The 22,366-nt window shown below is 40.0% G+C and overlaps 1 protein-coding gene across 6 annotated transcripts in view; it reads right to left on the reverse strand.

The window, feature by feature from the left end:
* The window catches only part of cep162 (centrosomal protein 162), a 44,762-nt gene extending 26,180 nt beyond the window's left edge, over positions 1–18,582 (reverse strand). For 4 of the 6 annotated variants that reach the window (XM_051954954.1, XM_051954952.1, XM_051954953.1 and 1 more), the window contains exons 1-3: positions 18,443–18,582; positions 6,459–6,560; positions 3,913–4,048 (exon numbers count right to left, since the gene is read on the reverse strand). In XM_051954954.1, the coding sequence (XP_051810914.1) occupies positions 3,913–4,048; positions 6,459–6,518 (196 nt within the window). In that variant the 5' untranslated portion in view covers positions 6,519–6,560; positions 18,443–18,582. Of the gene's footprint in view, positions 1–3,912; positions 4,049–6,458; positions 6,561–18,442 lie in introns of those variants that run through there. The other 2 variants (XM_051954955.1, XM_051954956.1) reach the window with 2 other exon arrangements.
* Between the last annotated feature and the right edge of the window lie 3,784 nt (positions 18,583–22,366).

Genomic DNA, 22,366 nt, shown 5'->3' on the forward strand with positions numbered 1-22,366 from the left:
GCCACATTTGGCAAACACCAAACACTACACATCACAACAAACACCATCTCCACCATGAAGCATGGTGGTACCAGCATCATGACCCAACCTCCCATTTCTCTCTAAAACTCCGGAGAGAACAGTTGGAAATCAATTATGTGCAAGGAATAGCTTGTTTGAAGAGTTTCAGTCAGGCTTCAGGATGCATCATAGCACAGAAACAGCTCCGGTTAAAGTTACTAATGACCTTCTCATAATGTCAGATAATGGACTGGGGCCTCATTTATAAAGTTTGCGTACGCACAAAACAGGGCTAGACGCAAAGGTTGTGATTTATAAAAACAAACTTGGATTGAGAATGTGCGCACCGGTGCGCCAACCTTGATGCTCGATGCTTGCTTACGCACAAAACAGGGCTAGAAAGTGGCGTAAATCACAACCTTTGTGCAGAAAGTGGCATACGCTGTGTACCTTGTAATTTCTAAAAACAAACTTGGCGTGAGAATGTGCGCACCGGTGCGCCAACTTTGATGCTTGCTTAAGTACATTTTGGAGACAGAGGGAACGGCAGTGCCGGAGGGTGAAGTGGTGAATTGAAACCAGATTGATCTCAAATCTTTATTGTTATCACATATTAGACTTGTAGAGCTGGATAATAATAAACCCTCATTGTTGTAGATGTTCCTATAGTGCGCCATTCGGCCTACAACTGTATTTGCAGAACTATGTTCATACACACGTGGACAAAATTGTTGGTACCCCTCAGTTAAAGAAGGAAAAACCCACAATTCTCACTGAAATCACTTGAAACTCACAAAAGTAACAATAAATACAAATTTATTGAAAATTAAATAATCAAAAACAGCCATTACTTTTGAATTGTTGATTAACATAATTATTTAAAAAAACAAACTAATGAAACAGGCCTGGACAAAAATGATGGTACCTCTATAAAAGATTGAAAACTATTTGACCAGAGTGACATGATTAACTCAGGTGTGTCATTTAATTGACATCACAGCTGTTTCCAAACTCATAATCAGTCAGTCTGCCTATTTAAAGGGAGACAAGTAGTCACCCTGCTGTTTGGTGAAAAGGTGTGTACCACACTGAACATGGACAACAGAAAGCGAAGGAGAGAATTGTCCCAGGACATCCGAAAAAAAATTACAGACAAACATCTTAAAGGTAAAGGCTATAAGACCATCTCTAAACAGCTTGAAGTTCCTGTGACAACAGTGGCTCATATTATTCAGAAGTTCAAGACCCACGGGACAGTAGCCAACCTCCCTGGACGTGGCCGCAAGAGGAAAATTGATGACAAATTGAAGAGACGGATCGTTGGAATTGTATCCAAAGAGCCCAGAGCAACCTCCAAAGAAATTAAAGGTGAACTCCAAGGCCAAGGTACATCAGTGTCAGATCGCACCATTCGTCGTTGTTTGAGCCAAAGTGGACTTCATGGGAGACGACCAAGGAGGACACCACTGCTGAAAAAAACTCATAAAAAAGCGAGACTGGAATTTGCAAAAATGCATGTTGACAAGCCACAAAGCTTCTGGGAGAATGTCCTTTGGACAGATGAGACCAAACTGGAGCTTTTTGGTAAGGCACATCAACTCTATGTTCATAGACTCAAAAACCAAGCATACGAAGAAAAGAACACTGTCCCTACGGTGAAACATGGAGGAGGCTCAGTAATGTTTTGGGGCTGCTTTGCTGCATCTGGCACAGGGTGTCTTGAAAGTGTGCAAGGTACGATGAAATCTGAAGACTATCAAGGCATTCTGGAGAGAAATGTGCTGCCTAGTGTCAGAAAGCTTGGTCTCAGTCGCAGGTCATGGGTCTTCCAACAGGACAACGATCCAAAACACACAGCCAAAAACACCCAAGAATGGCTGAGAGAAAAGCGTTGGACTATTCTAAAGTGGCCTTCTATGAGCCCAGATCTGAATCCCATTGAACATATGTGGAAGGAGCTGAAACATGCCATTTGGAGAAGACACCCATCAAACCTGAGACAACTGGAGCTGTTTGCTCATGAGGAGTGGGCCAAAATACCTGTTGACAGCTGCAGAACGCTCATTGACAAACACAGAAATCGTTTAATTGCAGTGATTGCCTCAAAAGGTTGTGCAACAAAATATTAAGTTATGGATACCATCATTTTTGTCCAGCCCTATTTCATTAGTTTGTTTTTTTAAATAATTATGTTAATCAACAATTCAAAAGTGATGGCTGATTTTGATTATTTAATTTTCAATAAATTTTTATTTATTGTTACTTTTGTGAGTTTCAAGTGATTTCAGTGAGAATTGTGGGTTTTTCCTTCTTTAACTGAGGGGTACCAACAATTTTGTCCACGTGTGTATATCAAACTTCCATCTTCAAATGATATAGAGCGGTGAGTGGCACTGATTGATTACTAATTTGGAAAAGGCATGTGACAATCAGTCCAATCACTGATCAAGCAGATAAATAGCGGGTGACAGCCGTGCGTAATGTGGTACAATGGATGCGCTGGCATTGCTGGAAGATCATGTTAAGAATGGAGAGAGATTTTAGGGATCACGGGGATTTGCCCATGACGATGACTGGCTAATAAGGCGATTCAGATTCCCTAGAGCAGTGCTCTTGGATCTATGTGCTGACCTGGGCCGTCTTAGACAGACCCACCCGAAATCTCGCCATCCCGGTACAGACTCAGGAGCTGACAACTCGGGGGTTTCTGGCGACACCGGCTCCTTCCAGTGGGAATTGGCCGACAGGTATGTGTTTTATATGAAGAATATATGAGGTTACATTTGTTGTCTAAATCCTATCTGGGTCTGATGTACAGTTAAATGATGTCCTTTAGGTCTGGGATATCACAACCATCCCTCAGAGCAATAATGCCAGCTGTTTTGGATGACATTATAAACATGACCAGTCAATACATCAGGTTTCCTTACACTGTGGGTGAACAGGCCAACATTAAACGGCAATTTTCAGCGATGTCCGGTTTCCCAAATGTAATCGGGGTAACTGACTGCACTCATGTTGCTGTAAGGGCTCTGAGTGAAAATGAATTTGTCTATGTGAACCGAAAAATGTACATTCAGTCAGTGTACAAATTATTTGTACATCGGACATGATCATAACAAATTTAGTGGCAGGGTGGCCTGGGTCAGCACATGATTCATTCATCCTGACGCACAGCAGTGAAAAGACTGCAGGCCGGCGCTGCGTAAAATGCCGTGGATCAGCAGCTTATTTATATACAGATACATTCATGAGTTACTTTGCATTGACCATTCATGGTAAAATGTGGGTGTGTTGTGGGCGGAATGTGAGGTGGATCCACCTGTCCAATCTTCCAGCTGGTGTGTGATTTATAAAGAAATTGCGTGCAGCTGTGCTTGTGCACAGTTTTATAAATCAGGGGCGAAGGGCATATGCCCATTTCGGATTTTCGGCGTACGCAAACTTTTAGTATGGATCCTACGCAATATTTTATAAATGAGGCCCCTGGTCTCTATACTTCTTTTGCTGGACCTTAGTGCGACATTTGTGTGGCATTTTGTTTTGTTGTGTCAAAGACGGTACACAGATCCAACTTAAATTTATTAATTACATCTCTACTCCACAAAGTTATGAGTCAACTGTTTTTATTTTACAATTTCAGATAATGTAGCTACAGCAAAATAAATCTAACCTTGTTTTCTCTCTAATTTTCCCAGTGAGTCAGGTGATCTCTCTTGTTTGTTTTTATCTCTTCTACTTAACACTCTTTTTATAGGCAAACCCTTGTATTTTCATGCCTGAACAGCAGAGCTTAAACATTGAAAAAAGTACAGCCACTAGAATTCCACACTGTTCGCCTGAGATGGCTTTAGGTTCACACATGCACTATGATAGATGCATTATCATGGAAAGTCCTCTTTTAATCATTACCTCTCCCTGTTCCTTCACTGCTGTGATCGTCATCTTGCCACGGTGCCACTGATGGTTTCTGGGAGGATTTCTGACTGGTTTTAGCATGAGGCTGCTTGTCAGGGCTTCCTAAATCAATCGAGTCGTCTGAAACAGACTGAAATCAGGCTCAAATCAGTGACATGTTGTCAGGATCCAACAGTGCATATTAAACTACCACAATAAAATCAATATAATCGAAAATAATTTATATTTTTGCCTTTAAATGACCTCATTTAAATAAAGGCTGGGAGAACAAAAGTCTACTTATCAAGGAACACAGATACGGACTTGACAACATAGGGGAAAATTATATTAGGAAGGAGTGTTTCATTCCAATGGTAGCGCATCGTTAGCAATGCAGAATGCTACTGTGTGGGTTATGTCTTTTACCCATTCATTGTTTAGTCATATGGTATTATTACTGAGTATCTCTCCATCGTAGACTGCATGTAGGTTGTTTCTTGAAACGTGGGTCGCGTCTGGTGGCATGTCTCCAAAGTGTGAAAGTAGTTATGGTGATGCAATAAGCTTGTTGTATTCCCACTAAGGGATGGGTAGTTTTTCTTTTTAGAAAAATCTAAATAAATCAGGAACAGTATTAAGATGCTGTATGTACTAATACGGTATTTAAAGGGGAACTTCATTTTTTTTCAACCTGGGGTCTGTTTTCATATGTCTTTTCATACATGTGAGTGATGGATAAATGAATTTTCGACATAGCTCCAGTATTTAGCCAGCCAGGCAGCTTCGCAGCTCAGCTAGCAGCTCAGCTAGCAGCTCAGCTAGCGAAAAGTATGGGGCAACTTGCCCCCCCGCGACAAAGTCCGCCCCAATGTGCTTTTTTTCCCCACACTGACCGGCTCGGACAGTCTCACCGAGTGTCCCACAACATACTAGAGATGAGAAATGAACGAAAACCTCCACATTACTTGGCGATCGCTATTTGTTGTGGTCTGTATCCAAATCTCAGGACGCTAGAAAGCAAATCTCGTTCCGAAATCGTGCGATAGCTCGCGCTAAAACACCGGTTTTGCCTTTAGTGTGTATTTCTGATTTTATTTGTTTTATTGTTTTTATGTATTATATTTCCTTGTTCTGGATGAAAAGCACTTTGTTTCAACTGTAGTTGTTTAAAGTGCTATATAAATAAAGTTGGATTGGATTGAAAACAAATCACTAATATATACCATAACATGATAATTGAAATGTAAATAAATAACATTGGTTACAGCAAAACAAACAGCTATCTTGGACAGAGTGTCACACCTTTTACTCACTAAAAAGAATGTTGTGTATTGTGTTTCAATAAATTGCCCAGGATTATATAAAGAATTAAAGGCTTAAGGTTAGTGGAAAGGTAATGAGAGATGAGGTACAAACTAAGCAGTCAAACTGCACTTCTTCGGTTGTATGTAACCTCTGCTGGTTGTTTCCACCGATTGCTCGTGTTTCTGCACTCGCATGCCATTAACTTGTGATACTTGTGGAAACAAACAGTGTCTGCATCAGCTTTAGTGTAGTGTAACCACACTTTTGAGCATTTACTTGTGTCCTGTGTCACTAAGTCACTGTCTCTGTGTGCTGCATCAAGCTGCAGTGTGTTTCAGAGCTTCTCTGCTGCTTCTACAGAGACAACACTATTACTATAAAGAATTTGCAGCATAACTTCCTTCCTAATGTCTAAACTGGTAACATCTGAGCTTATTGATATTTCTGTAAAATGTAGCCCCGGGGCTCGTTTGATACAGGAGTTCCAAACTCATCCCTAACTCCAAACCCTGGTCATGAAACAGTTTTCGTACATAGTTTCCAAACAGCGGTGCTCTGGCTTTGGTCACATTCTGAAAACAATAAAAACTGCCACATTGGCAAGCTAACTTTCCTCTCTGCACTCATTTGTCACTCGCCTTCTGTTGTTGAATCGCATGCTGACAACATGGCTGAAAAACAACTTGTTAAAGGACTGACTGTTCGCTTTTCAGTCATAGCCTGCTAAGTTAGCACTGATATGATTGCCAGGTTCAGGTCAGGTCAGGTCAGGTGAGGTGAGGTGAGGTGAGGTGAGGTGAGGTGAGGTGAGGTGAGGTGAGGTGAGGTGAGGTGAGGTGAGGTGAGGTGAGGTGAGGTAAGATAAGATAAGATAAGATAAGATAAACTTTATTCGTCCTGGAAGAAATTGTTTTGCCAGAGCACAATACAAAAAACAATAAACAAAGGTTAGTGGAATATACACAATAACACAGAGGTTAGTAGTAAAATAGAAACAACAAAGAATGCAAAGTACAAAATGCAAAGTATCTGAAAGTGTTTGTGTCAAGGATCTAAGTGTGTGAAGTGTCTTAAGTGTGTAAAATGTTTATGAGATGGGAAGCAGCACGCTTAGAGCTAACCTTCTGAAACAGTTTGAGAGGTATATTTACATTTACAAATGAACAATTCATTTCAAACCATGAAATACATTCAGCACCTCATGGCTCAAATGATTTTTTCTAAGGAGTGACACAGGTGTGTTGATGGTATATTACCTCTTTCAGAAATTGTTCAAACTGTGCATCCAGCTCTTCTTTCGTCAGTCTGTGAGACATAGTGATAATACTCCCTCCATATGCCGATGGGAAACTACACAACTGAAAAAGAAGAGAAAAAAAAGAAACATATTTTTTAATGACATCACACAACAACAAATGTTATTACTGACTTTCGACATTAAAACAACAGGGGTTCTACATGATATTGATGGATCTAATGTTATTATCATTGTAATTTAATTACTGGTACTAGTACAAAATGCTGATCTGATGTATAAATCATTTTGCTAGTCAGCAGCACATTTGTGTTCACATGAAGAAATTTTAGATATTAGGGGTGAAAATACACTACCAGTCAACAGTTTAGACACACTTTCCCATTTAATGGTTTTTCTTCATTTTCATGACTGTTTACATTGTAGATTCTCACTAAAGACATCAAAACTACGAATGAACACATGTAGTATGAGATGTAGTAAACAAAAAAGTGTGAAACAAGTCAAAACATGTTTTATATTTTAGATTATTTGCTTTGATTACTGCTTTTCCACACTCTTGGTATTCTCTGGATGAGCTTCATGAGGTAGAACCTGAAATGATTAATTCATTTAATTAGGCAGACCAGACACATCACTGTCTTATTGCTGCCAACTACTGGATGTTACTCATATTCCACAGACAAATCCATATATTTTCCTATATAGTTCTGTGGTTATGACTCAGTTCAGAAGTTTCTTCAAATTTGTACAGTCCTCCATGTTTAGTAGAGAGCAAAGATTAAAAACAGTTAGTCCAGCCGCTACTAGATCTGTCACGAACTAGGGAGGGCTGGACCCGAGCAGAGAGCCACACTACCAAGACCAGAGGAGATTTAGAATGATTTATTGCAGGGGATGAATAGTGGCTCGGTGGGGGTAAAACCAGGGTGCAGGAGCGGGGAGCGGCTGGTGTAGTGGGGGGTTTTGGCCAGGAACGGGGGATCCAGGCAGGAACAGAAGGGGTCCAGGCAGGAACGGGGGTCCAGGCAGGAACGAGGGGTCCAGGCAGGAACGGGGGGTCCAGGCAGGAACGGGGGGTCCAGGCAGGAGGAAACCAGTGATGAATGGGTTGGGGGAAAACGGACGAGGGTTCTGGGTGGCTGGATCCCGGACAGCTGGGTCTGAGTGGAGGCAGGAGAAAACAACGTAAGAAAAAAGGCAGGAACTCAAACAGATTTTGCAAGAGGCTAGAGAGCAAACTGAACTGCATAGTCCTTGTTCAACAATCTGGCAGGGAGTGGAAGGATGAGCCAGTTCTTATTGCTGAGGTGAGTAATCAGAGTGATGTCTGTCAGCTGTCCGGGAGCCGTAGAGGTGGTTGATTGCCTGAGTGGAGTCAGCTGGGAAGCTGAACTCCACTCAGGCGCCGAGCTGTACAGGGAAGACAGGGGTAGAGAAGCGGATGGGAGACAGAGAGCGAGACAGGGGCAGAGGAGCGGATGGGAGACCAAGGAGACAGAAGGAGAGACAGGGGCAGAGGAACAGATGGGAAAAGGGGATGTCAGGTGGGAAGGACGGGGGTGAGGAAGGAGCCCTGACAAGATCTCTGTACAGTTTCCTCTGTTGGGATGAGAAGAGCTTGCACTTCGGAATAGGGTTGCCACCCGTCCCTTAAAATACAGAATCATCCTTTTGTTGACAATTAATTGTAGCGTCCCGTATTGATTCAATGCGGGAAATTGTTCCGTATTTTCATAAATGTCCCATACACGTCTGTCACACACGCATCAAAACTGCATAATAAACAAAATAAAACACAGCAAATATTAAGGGCAGCCAGTTTCATCTTCCTTAGACCTACGTACCCAGGACCCGATGTGAGGTCCAGCGGATTCAATTCAATTCAATTTTATTTATATAGCATCAATTACAGTCAAATTGTCTCAAGACGCTTTACAGAACCCATATGCCTGACCCCCAGAGCAAGCCCAAAGGCGACAGTGGCAAGGAAAAACACCCTTTTAACAGGGAAGAAACCTCGAGCAGAACCCGGCTCTATATAGGGGGGACCCATCTGCCTGCTGGCCGGGCGGGTTGAGAAGGACAGAAGAGGGTAAGGGGGAGGGATGGGAGAAGAGGGAGGGGTGGGAAAGCAAGGAAAACACAACACACATTTGGATACATGCATGACAGGATATGTGACACAGACAAAGTATACACACGTGGACAAAATTGTTGGTACCCCTCAGTTAAAGAAGGAAAAACCCACAATTCTCACTGAAATCACTTGAAACTCACAAAAGTAACAATAAATAAAAATTTATTGAAAATTAAATAATCAAAATCAGCCATCACTTTTGAATTGTTGATTAACATAATTATTTAAAAAAACAAACTAATGAGATAGGGCTGGACAAAAATGATGGTACCCATAACTTAATATTTTGTTGCACAACCTTTTGAGGCAATCACTGCAATTAAACGATTTCTGTATTTGTCAATGAGCGTTCTGCAGCTGTCAACAGGTATTTTGGCCCACTCCTCATGAGCAAACAGCTCCAGTTGTCTCAGGTTTGATGGGTGTCTTCTCCAAATGGCATGTTTCAGCTCCTTCCACATATGTTCAATGGGATTCAGATCTGGGCTCATAGAAGGCCACTTTAGAATAGTCCAACGCTTTTCTCTCAGCCATTCTTGGGTGTTTTTGGCTGTGTGTTTTGGATCGTTGTCCTGTTGGAAGACCCATGACCTGCGACTGAGACCAAGCTTTCTGACACTAGGCAGCACATTTCTCTCCAGAATGCCTTGATAGTCTTCAGATTTCATCGTACCTTGCACACTTTCAAGACACCCTGTGCCAGATGCAGCAAAGCAGCCCCAAAACATTACTGAGCCTCCTCCATGTTTCACCGTAGGGACAGTGTTCTTTTCTTCGTATGCTTGGTTTTTGAGTCTATGAACATAGAGTTGATGTGCCTTACCAAAAAGCTCCAGTTTGGTCTCATCTGTCCAAAGGACATTCTCCCAGAAGCTTTGTGGCTTGTCAACATGCATTTTTGCAAATTCCAGTCTCGCTTTTTTATGAGTTTTTTTCAGCAGTGGTGTCCTCCTTGGTCGTCTCCCATGAAGTCCACTTTGGCTCAAACAACGACGAATGGTGCGATCTGACACTGATGTACCTTGGCCTTGGAGTTCACCTTTAATTTCTTTGGAGGTTGCTCTGGGCTCTTTGGATACAATTCGAACGATCCGTCTCTTCAATTTGTCATCAATTTTCCTCTTGCGGCCACGTCCAGGGAGGTTGGCTACTGTCCCGTGGGTCTTGAACTTCTGAATAATATGAGCCACTGTTGTCACAGGAACTTCAAGCTGTTTAGAGATGGTCTTATAGCCTTTACCTTTAAGATGTTTGTCTGTAATTTTTTTTCGGATGTCCTGGGACAATTCTCTCCTTCGCTTTCTGTTGTCCATGTTCAGTGTGGTACACACCTTTTCACCAAACAGCAGGGTGACTACTTGTCTTCCTTTAAATAGGCAGACTGACTGATTATGAGTTTGGAAACACCTGTGATGTCAATTACATGACACACCTGAGTTAATCATGTCACTCTGGTCAAATAGTTTTCAATCTTTTATAGAGGTACCATCATTTTTGTCCAGGCCTGTTTCATTAGTTTGTTTTTTTAAATAATTATGTTAATCAACAATTCAAAAGTAATGGCTGTTTTTGATTATTTAATTTTCAATAAATTTGTATTTATTGTTACTTTTGTGAGTTTCAAGTGATTTCAGTGAGAATTGTGGGTTTTTCCTTCTTTAACTGAGGGGTACCAACAATTTTGTCCACGTGTGTAAGCTAACATTGAAAATTGACTCATAATTTACTCTTATGATGTATGGCTCTGACATTAAACATATATAGCTAGCAGTAAAATTCAAACAGTATGTAAGTTAGCATAACAGTATAGTGAAGGCAATGCAGAGTTGACTGGTGGAAAAAGGGAGTTGGAAGCAGAGGGCTGGAGGAAGGTCAGCAGCAGCATCCCACAGTGGACATGATGGAGACTGGACCAGCTGGTGGAACATCGACCGCAGATCTGAAGCATCCAGCTCTGGGACCAGGGACACTCGGAGAAATAGCACAGGGGGAAACAGAGTGAATGTACTGCAATAACGGTATACATATTAAATGTAAAGGTAGATAGAGAAGGGCTCAGTGCGTCAAGAAAAGTCCCCCAGCAGCCCAGGCCTATAGCAGCATGACTAGAGGCAGAACGAAGGGATGTCCAAGAGGGAGTCAGCTGTGCAAATGAAGACACAAGCCGAACCCCTGTGGGTCACCCAGTCAGCCCCAACTATAAGATTTGTCAAAAAGGAACGTTTTAAGCCTGGTCTTAAAAATAGAGAGGGTGTCTGCCTCCCGAACCCAAACTGGGAGCAGGTTCCACAGGAGAGGCGCCTGATAACTGAAGGCTCTGCCTCCCATTCTACTTTTAGAAATTCGAGGAACAACAAGTAAGCCTGCAGCTTGAGAGCGAAGAATTCTACTAGGATAATAAGGTACTATCAGATCTTTAAGATATGATGGAGATTGGTTATTAAGAGCTTTATATGTCAGAAGAAGGATTTTAAATTCTATTCTGGATTTAACAGGAAGCCAGTGAAGAGAAGCAAGTATAGGGGAAATACGATCTCTTTTGCTAACTCCTGTCAGTACTCTCGCAGCAGCGTTTTGGATCAACTGTAGATGTTTGAGAGAGCTATTTGGACAACCCGATAATAAGGAATTGCAATAGTCAAGCCTGGAAGTAACAAAAGCATGAACTAATTTTTCTGCATCACTCTGAGACAGAAGGTTCCTGATTTTTACAATATTACGCAGGTGAAAAAAGGAAGTCCTACAGACTTGCTTTATGTGTGAGTTAAAGGACATGTCCTGGTCAAAAATAACTCCAAGATTCCTCACAGTAGTACTGGAGGCCAATGTGATGCCATCCAGAGTAACTATTTGCTTTGAAAGCCAGTTTCTAAGATGTTTGGGGCCAAATACAATGACTTCAGTTTTGTCTGAATTTAGCAGTAGGAAGTTAAAAGTCATCCAGGTTTTAATGTCCTTAAGACAATCTTGCAGTCTAGCTAACTGATCAGTTTCATCTGGCTTCATAGATAAATACAATTGTGTGTCATCTGCATAACAATGGAAGTTAATACCATGCTTCCTAATAATATTGCCTAAAGGAAGCATGTATAATGTGAAAAGTATCGGTCCTAAGACAGAACCCTGAGGAACTCCATGATTAACTTTAGTATGCTCAGAAGAGTTATTGTTGACATGCACAAACTGGAACCTATCTGATAAGTAGGATTTAAACCAATCCAGTGCTGTCCCTTTAATGCCAATTGAATGTTCTAGACGCTGTAATAAAATTTTGTGGTCGATTGTGTCAAACGCTGCACGAAGATCTAACAAAACAAGTATAGAGACTAGTCCATTATCTGATGCTATAAGAAGGTCATTAGTAACTTTCACTAGAGCTGTTTCTGTGCTATGATGCACTCTGAAGCCTGACTGAAACATTTCAAACAAATTATTCCTTTGTAAGTGTTCACATAATTGATTTGCAACTGTTCTTTCCAGAATTTTAGAGAGAAATGGTAGGTTGGATATCGGTCTATAGTTAGCTAACACATCTGGATCTAAAGTGGGCTTTTTAAGCAAAGGTTTGATGGCAGCAACCTTAAAAGCCTGTGGTACATAGCCTGTTACTAGAGAGAGATTAATCAGATCTAACATTGAAGAATTAATTAAAGGTAAAATCTCCTTGAAGAGTCTAGTTGGGATAGGATCTAAAAGACATGTTGATGGTTTGGATGTAGAAACTGTTGAAATTAGTTCAGAGAGACATATAGGAGTGAAGAATTCTAAAGATTCATCAGGTCTAACAGCCAATTCAAAAGCATCTGTGACATTTGTAGGAAGGGCCAGATTAATTTTATCTCTAATCAGAACTATTTTATGTGTAAAGAAGCTCATGAAGTCGTTACTGGTTAAAGCTAAAGGAATACAAGGTTCAACAGAGCTCTGACTCTTTGTCAGCCTGGCTACAGTGCTAAAGAGAAACCTTGGGTTGTTCTTGTTCTCATCTATTAAAGATGAATAATAAGTTGTCCTGGCATTACGAAGAGCTTTTTTATAGATTACTAGACTATTTTTCCAAGCCACATACACTACCCCTGAATTAGTGGAATACCACTTTCTTTCCAACTTTCGGGATGCCTGCTTTAAAGTCCGCAGCTGGGAATTATACCAAGGAGCAAGTCTTCTCTGAGATATAACTTTCTTTTTTACAGGTGCAACACTATCAAGAGTTGTACGCAGTGAGGCTGAAGCATTATTAACATAATAATCCACTTCTGTGGGGGTAAAATAATAATATTTGCCTTCTGATTTATCTACTTCTCTGTTTGCCGGTCCTGTCACAGGTTTCCTGGTTACAGACGCTGCTGCTCCCGCGTGTTTAAAAATGTCTACACCCGAAACTCCACCACATCCAAAGAAGCAAAAACATTTTCAAAAGCACAGACTGGAAGACTGGAACCCCTGGCAATAGGTACAGGGCAAACTGTGTTTTCTGTTGCTCATAGACTAGCTGAAGTAAGGCAGCATCAGGAGACCAACATGTAAGAAACATGAGAACAGAGAGAACTCAACCAGCAGGTCACAATTTATCATCCCCAGTCATCTCGTGAAGTCCCTTTGGTAAGAGACATCAGTATATGGTTGTGAATTTATCAGAGAATGATTATAGTCAGACTAATGCGGCCATAGACTCTACAGTATTTTAGTGACTCAATAAATGCCTAAGTTGTTTAATAGTATTTTAAATGCTTTTATTTTTTTAATATTATTTATTTAATAGCCTATATGTGATCAATAAATGGCCTTTGCCTATCTAAAGAAAAACTCACTGAGAACTCTGATATGTTAACGGTACTAAATAAATAAGTCAGCAAATACATTCATATACACATAAATAAGTTAATACATTCATTGTGTTAAGAAAAGATTTAGATGGGAAAAATATCTGTAGAGAATTTCTTTGTACAGTATTCTGCATTCAGTTGTTTATGTTTTTGTAGAATCCAGTATTGCACACTGGTTGGCCATTACATTTTATTAGTATGGTTTCACTGTTTAAAATGATGCCCCATCTTTTTAGACAGAACCTGTGATCATAAAACAATACCAAACTCTTAGTTTTGTGTTAATAAAGCACTTAAAGCTTTAAGTATGACTAAATGTTTTTTTCCAAATTAAATATACCAGTCCTTGGGTGGTTGTGGCCCCGCGTTTGGTAAAGTTGGAAAGATATTCACAGATTCAAACTTCCAGCATCAATAGCACATTAGATGTAGGTTGTCAAAACATAAACAATGCCTCTTTCCCATCGTTGTAAGGCAGATGATGTGCTACAAGCCCAGTATTATCAAAAGTAGCTGTCTTTCAAGTTGCAGAAATAACGTTGGGGTCAATGGAGGGAACAGGTACGGTCTGCAAATTGCAAAACCGCTGTAACAGTGAAGAGAGACACAAATATTCAATAACCTCACTCTGATACTCTGTACTGTCACCAGAATCACTGCAGCCTTCAACTGGCTCCAGTTGACACCAATGTGTCCGAAAATTCGGATCCTTTCTCATTTTTATACAGTTCTGGCCACCATTTCCTGAAGACAGATTGAACCCAGTGTAAACCGACCTTCGTTGCCTTCGTTTTGTCTTCACTTAAACTGAAGAATTCCCAAACAGCAGAGGTCTTCGGCATTTTGTCTTGTGTTTATGCAGCGAAGTGACAAAGTGAAGCGTGACATCAGAGTCGGCAGCCACCCGGCCATTCGGGTGGTGTTTACAAACACGAATGGAGGAGCCGAAATGAGCCGAAGAACACGGCGGGATGAGCCGAAGTGGGCCGAAGGCGCAGGGAAGAGATGAGCTCCGAATATTTTCGTCTGGGGGGAGGAGGGAGTGATCACATAGACATATGTGTATATTTTATAGACATATGTGTATATGTTTATGTGATCACATGATGAGATGAGCCGATAAGTGGAAGGCGGAGGGAAGACAGTAACGCAGCATATTCTTTCCGCACGGGGAGGGGGAATATTCGGATACCAAATTAATATCCGAATAGTGCCGTAGCAAACGAATATTCGGATATTCGGGATATTCAGGTCCAGCCCTAGTGTCTACAGAGTCTACAGATACGGACCCGTAGCCTGTGGTGGCCTACGGATACGGCACTTTTCAAAGTCTCGCGAGATCTAGTCACGTGACTTGTCTTGCGAGATCTGGTCACGTGACTTCCGGTAGAACAGCCGCCAATGTTCAAGAATCCGCTAACCACTGCAAACTCTTGAAAGGTAAGCAAATTGCTCATAGGATTGGTTATAAAGTAAATAATACCTACTAAATGTTCAAATAATATTATTTATAAACAATTACTGCATCATTACATGATGCTGCAGAAGTATTGTTTGTAAGTTTTGTCAAATTTAAAATGTGGGCTGGTGACTAGCATTCACTGATTTAGTCCCATGTGCCATGGTGTTTACACGGGACGTGTCATGGCAGATTTGGCCTGTTCAGCAGTGTTCAGGCCCTCATATCTGACATAAAACTGGCTGATATATAGGTAATTATTTTAAATATTTGGTATTAAATGGATTGGCCCTGTTAATTTTTGCACTAATGTACATAAAAAGCCCTATTTAAAGTGAAATACAGTTGTTTGGGCAGTTTGGCCAGTGAAAAAATTTGATAAATGGGTTGGCCCTGTTAATTTGGAGGTTTTCTGGAGGTTCTAGAAAAGCTGATTTCCATCTGGGAACATGCAGGACATGCAGGGGTGTGTGAAATGAATGGATCTGACAAATGCACTGAGGTAACTACTAACTAGTAATATAAATATTTTGAAATGACTTTTTTACCAAATCTGAGGTAAAATTAATTGTGTTGAAATTTGTTCTATCACAGGACACAGATGTTGTGGATGTAGAGTACACTCCTCCTGCAGTGGTTACAGCTGCACAGTCCTCTCCTGCAGTGGTTACAGCTGCACAGTCCTCTCCTGCAGTGGTTACAGCTGCACATTCTTCGCCTCCTGCAGTGGTTACAGATTTCCAACCAAGTTGCCCAAAAGAGGTCGCCCAAAAGGGGCTGAGACCACAGTTGTTGGGTTGCCAAAGAAGAAGGCACGCCTGAAGCTGAAAAGTAGGTACTTTTATGAACATAGATACTAAATCTAAAATAAATAATGTGAATTATTAGGTTTTAATAATGTAATGTTTTCTTAATTCAGCTGAACCACTCAAGAAAGCGACTGATGAAGAGAAAATGCCCCCACTATGGCCTCCACATTTACTTTCATATCCGCCGATTTCTTTTCCAGCTCAATTCACCTACTTAGAGGTGAATTCTATTCGTGTAGAGTTGAAGGATGTGGAATGTTTAAAGCCTGGAGAATGGCTTAATGACGTGGTAAGAGTTTAAGCTTTCCAAAATAACTTATAATTTGATATAAATATAAGTTTGTTCCTTTTACAACAATAACTTTTCAATTTTTTTGTTGCACCTATTCTTTAAATAAAAATCTCAATAAATTACACATAGCCTTTCACATTGTATCTGACACATATTTTTTCCTATGTGGTTTTTTTTATCAGGAATTGTGTGCTGTGTTCTAATGGATTTCTTTTACCAGTTAAGATTACTAAGAGTCATATCATATTTCAAGACTGTGTTATAACGTTCATTTACACAGTTGATCGATTCATACTTTGAGCTTCTACAAATGGAGCATCCAGGGACCATTTTCCATTTGCCATCTACCCTGGCCCAGAAACTAGAAGCAGGAAAATACAATGACTGTGTTTGAAACTCTAAATATTTTAGCCATTTTTTGCAGATACATACACTTAGTAGCATCAAAATACTACAAGATACAGTACTAAAGAATACTATTGTGACGCTTTGGTTGGCATTCGTTTGCTGTAACATTGAGTTTTTATATGTGTGCGCAGGTGAAATTCTCTAGATTCAAGTATGTTTTTCTCCCTTACTGCTTTGGCGTGTCTAATGCTACTGGTTGGAAAGATGAGGGACACGGAGAGCACTGGATGTTGTTAGTGGCAGACGTGACTACACTGTCTGTGTTCATTCTGAACCCGAAGCCCAACTCCCGCAGATATCAGAACGCAGCACAGACTCTGTAGTCATTGGTGGTATGTGTAGTTCCCTAAACAAAAATATTTTATTGTGTAAGAATGTACAAAAAATATAATAAAAATACATGTGTCTGTAGTAACAGACACATGCTTCACTGCGAAGCTCCATGTATTTACTAATACATGGAGCTTCGCCGTGAAGTGAGTGGAGAGTTGGCCAATTGGACAATTGTTGAGCAGCTGTGTTCAGAACAGACTGATGGATCAAATTGCGGAGTCTTCTTGCTGATGGTAAGTCATTCTTTTTTTTTTTCTTTTCATTGTCTTTACCTGTCAGTGAGGCAGCTCCATTATAACAATGTTTGTGTTTCCTCCAGAATGCTGAAGCAATTGCATGCGAGGTGTCTCCCAGCATTATGTGCCAGCAACATTGTTCTACGTATCACCGTTATGTTCATCATCGCCTGGTAGAGAATGACCGTTTTCGAACCAACAGATGTGGTTTGTATATGAATTGTGTGCAAAGTAAGGAAAAGAAGCCCAAATGGATACATTGCAGCAGCTGTTATTTGTGGCTGCACTACTCTTGTGTAAACATTATATGCAAGCCAAGACGACATTTTTTTTGCCCCATGTGCAAATAAATCAAGAATCATGAATAGTTTGTCTGCCCAATACATTATCACAAGTCATTAATCAGCTTCATACAACTATGACAATAGGAAGTAAGAAAAGCAATCTGCATTATGTACTACCATATTTGTGATTAATTTACAGTACATTAGTGCTATGGCAGAATGCTGCATACAATTACTGTTTACTGCTAGACATAGTTTTAGTTCACAAAGAAAGAGCAACTTAACATTCTCTTAAAGCAATGAAAAGAATTGTTCCTGTGTTTTATCAATATTAAGCGTTAACTGCAACTATTTAAATACTTTCTTATTTCATTTTTAATATTGAGAACCATTAAGCTTCATGTTCATAATTTGTGTCTTGTTTTATGCTTATAAGGAACATTGCATATAATATTGTATTTTGTGTTGTATAATCCAATAAAGATTTCATTGATTTTTGAAAAGTCAATTCTTTTATATTGCGATCTTATTATAACATATTTAAGGTACATGCATTACTGAATTATATCGCCAAAAGGTTTAAAACCCAGTTACATAAATATTTATGGTGATAAAGTACTAACTATAATTTCAATACAATAATATTGTAAACATGGTAAGGTTTAATAATGTTCAAGTTTATAAATTGTATATGTTAGCTTGCTCACCTATACAGACTCTAGCATAGAGCACTCCCACAACAACAGAGTGTTACACATAGATATCTATGGTGTTACAACCCAGGAATCAAACGCGGGCTGCTAGATCAGCAGTCCAGCACCAATGTTGCCACAGAGAAAGAGCTCCGTTCGCCATAGCGAATACTGGTAGAAATACAGAATGGTCCAACAAGAGTAACTGTCGTTCTAACTTGCTTAGTGTGCAATCACGGGTCCGTACCTCCAGTACAGATGCTACGGGTATGGGTCCGTACCTCTAGCCTCTACCTTTGAAGAAGTATTGCTTTGCTACCGTTTCTTTACGAGACGCTTGTCACCGGTAACCGCAGCTAAGTTGCAGCTTAACTAACGAGCTAGTATCGTTAGCTGGCTAGCAGAGTAAGCTATCGTTTACAAATACGTGCGATATAGAAGCATTACACTTTCAATGGCGCACACGTATTAGTCTAGCATCGACAGAAATCACATAAAACACTCACCTTAACTGAACTCACTCATATGAACAGTAGTTTAACCTCTCCGAGGTTTGCTGTTTTGACGACTGTCTAGCAGTTCCCGCGATACTACTTTCTTCTTCTTCTTCTTTTTGTTTAATGGCAGTTGGCACGCAACTTTAGGTGCATTACCGCCACCTTCTGGAATGGAGTGTGGGGCAGGAAGGCCCCAGCAGCCCTTAAACCCTCTCTCTTAAACCTGTTCTTTCCATAAATAAAAGCAATGCTCTAGCAACATGTTTCAAAGATAAATTACTCAAAATTTCCCTGACCTCGAATTTAATTTTACTATCACAGACTTTCCTCTTGAATACTCTTCTCTGCTGCTGAAACTTGGGGCAATAAATCAATACATGTTCAACATTCTCCTCCACTCTCCAGCATTCACATTCCCCTGTATTATGCTTACCAATAATTCTCAGAGTGCTATTCAGCCCTGTGTGCCCGAGTCTTAATCGTGACAAGACATCCTCCTCTTTCCGGCCTAAACAGCCCTGTTCTACTAAATTCCCCTCTACACTTCTTTGAATGGAGTAATAAAAGCGACCTTTCAAGCAGGTATCCCATTGTCTCTGCCATTTCTTCTTCATTTGTTCTTTAACTATTGTTTTAACTTCAGATCTACTATACTTCATGGGAAAGTCAATTACATTTTTAGCAGCCCCTCTTTTTGCATACTTGTCTGCGAACTCATTTCCATCCACCCCTATGTGTGCCGGAACCCACAAAATAATAACTTGCTTGCCTTGTCTCCCTAGCCTATAACTAACTTGACCAATTTCACATATAATATCTTGTCTAGCCTCAGATTTCAAATTTTTAACACTTATTGCTGCACTGCTGGAGTCAGTTGCAATCACAGTTCTCTCTTTTCCATTATCCTCTGTCCAGTTTAAAGCCAGCAACATTGCTGCCAATTCCCCGGTGTATACTGATAACTTGTCGCTTGTTCTTTTATTAATAGCAATGCCTAATTCAGGAATAACAAAGGACACTCCAACCTGACCTGAAAGTGACCTTGACGCATCAGTATAAATTACCAAATCATTTGAATAAACATAAGAAATATACCCATTAACAGAACCACTACTACACTTCTTTTCCAATAAGCTTAGATCCACCTTTATTTCTGTCAGTAACCATGGAGGAGTAAGAGAAATTGAAACCGTTGGACTTATTTCAAGTTGATCTATTCCGGACTCTTGTGTCATGCTTTCTATTACCCATCCAAAGCTATTAATCTGCACCTTTTCTTTTTCCTGACTTGGCTGCAACACGTTCAACACCGGATGACTTTGTCTATGTCCCTGTAAATTAGCCCAGTAAGTCAGAGCTAATTGCATCCTTCTAAAATCTAATGGCATCTCTCCCATCTCCACTTGAATGGCATCTACTGGGGTTGTTTTCATTGCTCCACAGCATAACCTCAATGCAAGACTCTGAACAACTTCCAATTTTTTCAGGTTGGTCTTGGCAGCTGAACTGTAAACTACACAACCATAATCTATCACTGATCTGACCATAGCAATATAAATTGCTTTAAGACAATTCCGGCTAGCTCCCCAGTCCCGACCCCTCAAACATCTCATAATATTTATCACCTTCTTACATTTTTCCACCACTTTACTAATGTGCAACACCTATGTTAGCCTTGGATCAAACCATATACCCAAATACTTAAACTCACTTACTTTTTCTAAATTCCCCCCATACAGTTTAACATTTACTTGATCAACCTTTTTTCGTGTAAAAAACATTGTTTTTGTCTTACTGACAGAAAATCTAAAACCCCACCTTATAGTCCATTCCTCCACTTTGTGTATAGCTTGCTGCATTTTACTCACAATAAAATTAATATTTTTACCCCTTTTCCACATTACTCCATCATCTGCAAAAAGAGAACATCCTACATAACCTTCAACATTACAAAATATTTCATTTATCATAACACTAAATAACACAGGGCTTACTACACTACCTTGAGGTGTGCCGTTTTCTACATCATACTTAGCACTAAAATCTTTCCCCACTCGCACTAAAATTTTTCTTTCACTTAAAAAACTTTTCACCCATCCCAACATCTTCCCACGGATTCCCATCTGATGCAACCTTATGATTAGCCCCTCCCTCCACATCATATCATACGCTTTCTCCACATCAAAGAAAACAGCAATCACACTCTCCTTATTCACTTGGGCCTTCCTAATTTCATGTTCCAAAATAACCACAGGATCCAAAGTACTCCTCCCCTTCCTAAACCCATACTGATGGTTTTTAAGTAACTCATACTTTTCTAAAAAGTAACAAAGTCTGTCATTGACCATTTTCTCCATCAATTTACCCACATGGGAGGTCAGTGCAATAGGCCTATAACTCTCAGCTAAACAAGGATCCTTACCTGGCTTACAGATTGGTATAACTACAGCTTCCTTCCATTGTTCAGGCAAATAGCCCTCTGCCCACACTTTATTATACAGAACAAGCAAAAAATTTTTACATTTACCACTAAGATTCTTTAGCATACTATAGCTAACTTCATCTTTCCCAGGAGTTGTTTTACCACACTTGCTTAACGCGTCATTTAGCTCCTTCATTGTGAACTCTGTATTAATCACACTATCAGCGCCCCCTACATTCTCAAACATATTAATATGACTCCCCACAGTCTCCTCTCTTGCTCTCTTCTCCTCTAAACTTAGATTACTACTGCTATGAACTTTTACAAAATGTTTAGCTAACAGCTCTGCTTTATCTGAATTTCTAACAACCGTCTGCTCACCATTTTTCATTACTGGGTAGTTTTAACTTTTATAAATTCCTGACATTCTTTTAATTGTTCCCCATATTTGGCTTATAGGTGTCTGCCTACCCAACTTCCCACAATACTCTCTCCAATAAGCTCTTTTAGTCCCTTTAATTACTTTCCTTGCCTCTGCTTCCTTCCTTTTGAATTCAATATAATTTTGATAAGACAGATTTCTTTTAAGACTCTTATAAGCTTTATTCCTTTCTCGAATAACAGTACTACAATTTTCAGACCACCAAGGCACAATCTTCCCCTTGCGCCTTCCTTCCTTCCTTTTAATCGTCTTTTCTGCTGCTCTTACAATTGCCCTGCAAAAGGACAAATTATAATCATTAACAGTAGATTGCACATTAATACATTCCATTTCCTTGTCACACAATATTCTAAAACTATTCCAATCTATGCCTTTATAACACCACCTCCTCACTCCCCCTATATCCACATTCTCAATATTTACACCCACCTCTATACTAATTGGGCGATGGTCACTCCCTATAGTTGTCTCTCTATCCACTTTCCAACTACAAATCCCAGCAATATTTTCAGACACTAAAGTCAAGTCAATAGCTGACTCTGTTCCTCTTTTAAAATCACACCTTGTTCCACTTCCATCATTCAGGCAAACAAGACTCTTTAAATCCATCATCTCCTCAACCACTTCACCATTCTCATCATTACGACCCCCCCACAGTGTACCGTGATACTACCTGGGCGGAAAACCCAATTTGATTGGCTAGACGAAAATACGTCATAAAAATATGGCCAATGAACAGGCAGATAAGTAGAGCGGGTTCCTGGCGCAAGCAAATTTACTGTTACTGACCAGTAAAAATCAGAGGAGACTCTTTTTTTGCAAAAATGTTCTCATTTAAGGAACAATCTTTTTCCAAAATATTATGAACAGACTGAAATTTCTTAAAAATATATTCTATTTCTACAACATTGTGCCTCATTTTATCATTCACACATTACAACCGACAGATCACAGTGGATCTACAAATGCACAAAACATTTAGCAACAGGTGTCTGGAACTGACTGATATAATATTTTACTTTATGATCAAAACAGCAAAAGTCAGACATAAATAAAGACAAAAAACAAC

The sequence above is a fragment of the Acanthochromis polyacanthus genome, chromosome 10 (genome assembly GCF_021347895.1).
Source record: "Acanthochromis polyacanthus isolate Apoly-LR-REF ecotype Palm Island chromosome 10, KAUST_Apoly_ChrSc, whole genome shotgun sequence".
NCBI classification, from domain to species: Eukaryota; Metazoa; Chordata; class Actinopteri; family Pomacentridae; genus Acanthochromis; species Acanthochromis polyacanthus.